General features: G+C 40.7%; 1 protein-coding gene across 1 annotated transcript in view; it reads right to left on the bottom strand.

The window, feature by feature from the left end:
- SLC23A2 (solute carrier family 23 member 2) overlaps positions 1 to 3336 on the bottom strand; it is a 119108-nt gene extending 115772 nt beyond the window's left edge. Inside the window, exon 1 of the mRNA XM_007957214.2 lies at positions 3229 to 3336. Coding sequence (XP_007955405.1) covers positions 3229 to 3336 — 108 coding nt within the window. The remainder of the gene's footprint in view (positions 1 to 3228) is intronic.
- Positions 3337 to 3921: the final 585 nt, after the last annotated feature.

Raw genomic sequence — 3921 nt, forward strand, 5'->3', positions numbered from 1 at the left:
GCGCGGGATCGGGCAGTGTTTCGTTCTGCTGTGCATGGGGTCGCTATGAGTCGGAAACGACTCGACGGCACTTAACTTAACAACAACAACAACATACAGAATAAAGAATGAAGTAAATCAAAGATGCATGGAAACAACTGGTCCAAGGGACTGGACTATGAGAATCTCAGCCTACATACCCCTGAGACCAAAACTAGATGGTGTCCAGCTACCACTCTTAACCACTTGGAAAGGGATCAGTATAGGAGATCCTGGCTAGAGTGGGAGGGAAACATGGAACAAAACTTACAATCATAAAAAAGACCAGGCTTACTGGTCTGATAGAGACTGGTGAAACCCCCAATACAATGGCCCCTAGTCACCCTTCAAGGCCTGGAACTGGACTCACTCCCATGGCTTCCAGCCAAACAACAGATAGGCATATAGAGTGAACATTTACACCAGGCAGGTATAGTCCTTAGCACAATCAAGCATGGGAGAGCAGGACAGTTTTTGCACAGGAAGATAGTTCAGAGGGCAGGAATGCCCAGAAAGGAGGACACAGGGAAAAGGGAGGAAGTGAGAAGAGAGCTATTATATTGTAGGGATTGCAATCAATGTCACGAAACAAAATGTGTATGAATCTTGAATGGAAAACAAATTTGCTCTGTAAACTTTCACCCAAATCACAATAAAAAATAAAATAAAATACTCTGGGAAAAAGAAAAAGACATAAAAATCAAAAGAAAGCAGTTAAGGACAAATGGAGGTTGATTGGGAGGCTCTAGTGTATAATTAATAGAAGTTTGCTCAAGAGTCTAGAGTGGGCGAATGCTGTAAATTTTACATATATATATATATATATATATATATAATATATAATTTGACATCAGCAACCAAAATTTTAAAAAGGATGCTGTTGCTGATACTACTTAGGCACAACTAAACACTTCATAGGATTAGTTCTCTTGGTTCAAAGATTTTTAGAATCATGGCTTTATGGGACTGCCAGGCACTTGGGGTAACACTGTTTTTAGAGTTTCTGGTCTACCCCTCAGTTCAGTGAGTAGTCCCTCCAGCCTTAAAAGCTTGAGAGTGAACATCCAAGATACCACAACTGGTCTCTATTCTCCTGCAGCATCAGTGAAAAAAGGATGTCTAGGAATCAGAGAAGGAATGAGAATGTAAATATAGTTGCCTCCATGAGCTACAGCCTCCTTATCATGAGATCAGAAGAACTGGATGGTGCCCAGTTACCATTACTGAGTATTTTGATCAAAGACTCAATAAATGAATCCTGACCAAAATGGGGCAAAAATGTGGACAGAATTTCAAATTTCTTATAGCCACTCCTTGGAAGGAAGGTTAGGCAATCTACTTCCACACTGATACCGCCTCGGAAACCCAAGGAGGGGTTGCTATGAGTTGTGTCCACATAACAACAACAGCAACAACAACACAGAACTCAGACTTTGGGACCCACTGAGGCCGGAGGAACCCTAAGTCTGTTATCCTGAGAAAATTTAACTCTGAACCAAAACTATCCCCTGAAGTCATCTTCAAACTAAACAACAGTGTAGCTGAATTAGTAAGGAATGTCTGCCTTGGGCACTGCATTCTTTTAGAAAATTATCTATATGAGATCAAACTGACAACACGTTTTAGTAACTCCACCAGCCACTCCTCAGAAGGAAGGTTGGGCAATGTACTTCTGTAGTGATAACGCCTCAGAAACCCAAGGAGGGGTCGCTATGAGTTGGGTCTGACTCAGTGGCACACAATAATGAGTCTAAGTTAATGGTGGTGAAATAACTTGGAGACAGTGACAATGGTAACATAATAGAAAGAATGTAACCAGTGTCACTCAACGGTGTATGTAGAAATTGTTGAACATTCACCAAAAATAAAATTTAAAAAAAAAAAAAGAGTGTAAAATACAGTTATTTCCAAATGTACAAAAACTAATAGCCACCCATGAACCTCCGTGTCTTTTAGCCAGAAAAGTCACCTGAGAGGGAAGGCACAGAATGGAAGATCAACATGAATACAAAAATTGAAACCCTATGTTGGGCACTTTCTATACTATTCAAATATCACAATTGTAATAGGTAAATTAAAAACTCTATAGACCACAATGACAAGGCAGGGGAGTAGCTGGAGCATGCTCAAGTTCTTGGTGACAGTAAATAATCTGCCCCACCTCCAAGGCACAGAACAGCCACCTTAGAGACAAGTCAGTAACCATGCATGAAACTTCCATTTCCATCTTCAAAGCAGATCTGAGATAATACACACTTGAAAAGCTAATGAGTAAACTACACTGTCTCTTCCTCTAGAGAATCTATGTTGGCCTTAACCCTTCAATATTACAGAAAATTCTGCTTCAAAATTTCTCTTCAGAGGAAGGAAATAGTAATGCCAGTTGTAAAATTAGTTGAAGACCTCTCTGTGAATTCAGGTAAAAATCAAAATGTGAATGAAAGTAAAGTCAACCACTGTACTTGCCTTGTTCACATCTTTCTTACTAAGTAAAATCACAGTGAAGCAAATCCCAGAGCCATGTTTTAAGGAACTCTAGATTGGTCCTCTTGCCAATAACCTCATTTCCAAGAGAAAAAGACCTAGAGGCAAGTTCTCGCTTCTAAAGAAGTTTTTTGTTTGTTTCCTTTTGTAAATCAACACTTTAGGTAACTTGATACACATCAAATCATAATCCTACATCTGGAAAAAATATTAGTATTGAGTAAGTACAATGAACGTGTATAATCTGCCTTATCTAACTGCTATCACTTAATGGGAAAAACTGCCTCTGCCTTGGATGCTGCCACCATAATACTAAGTGTGGGCGTTTAAGTTAAACTATAAAAATCATTCATCCTCACTCTTTGTAATACAAGTAAGTTGGCTTATATCTTTAGAGCACATTTTTGGAGATAAGATTAAGCCTTCAACATTCTCAAACTACAGCAAGCACCTGGTTGGTTTTAAAATGTAAATAGCAATGCACGCTTCCTTCCTGCAGTTAATCCCAGCAGGTGACATGGGGTGGGGTGGGGGGCTGTCCTAAAACCAAGGACTCAGCAATTTGGCCAGCAGGATCCCTCTCCCTTCCTCTCATGTGAAAAGCATTTGGTTTTCAAATGCCTTAACCTTCACTGAAAACACAAGTATTAAAGCTAATTCTATGTTGATTCAATATAGAAACAACTTTAAAGTGATTTAAGAAAGGAAGACAGAGAATATGATTACCGGAAGAGTAAAGAAAGCAGGGTGCTTTGCTTCGTCTTCATATTTGCCTTCTGTTGAACTTCCAGCCTCCATTGACTTGGATGTGGTGTTCTTACCAATACCCATCATTAAGAGAAAACAGGTGGTTTTGCACGGTCGTTGGACTGAGGTGGCTGGAAGTGAAGGCCTATTCAAGAGAGGAGCCCTGGAGTCAGAGTTGGCTCTTCCGGGAGCAGCCGATTCTCAGGCCAGGTTGAGCCCCCCAAGCGCCATCTCTCAGCACCTGAAAAAAGAGAGTACAGCCAAATTACCTCAAAGTATACAAACAACACAGAACACACACACAGGCATCGCAGTTCCTATACAGAAGTCCTATTTCAAGTTATACTCCAAACACCCCAAAACAAACTATTTCATTTCACTTTTTATGTGTGCACTCCATTTACAGTCACCCCCTGATTCTGAACTGCTCCTAGAAGAGGGGATCACTAATGGGATCGTGGAAAATAACAGAACATCAGGGAGAATCAAAACAGCAAAGGTATTTCTTTGAAATGCGTAGGGTATATTCTGATAGTCCAACACTATGTGGCTAAAAGCACTTGACTGCTAACCAGAAGGCTGGCGGTTCAAACCCACCAGCCACTCCTTGGAAGGAAGGTTGGGCATTCCTACTTCCGTAGTTATACTGCCTCGGAAACCCAAGGAGGGGTT

This window comes from Orycteropus afer, unplaced genomic scaffold (assembly GCF_000298275.1).
Source record: "Orycteropus afer afer isolate SDZICR_OR568_19922 unplaced genomic scaffold, OryAfe1.0 scaffold00717, whole genome shotgun sequence".
NCBI classification, from domain to species: domain Eukaryota; kingdom Metazoa; phylum Chordata; class Mammalia; order Tubulidentata; family Orycteropodidae; genus Orycteropus; species Orycteropus afer.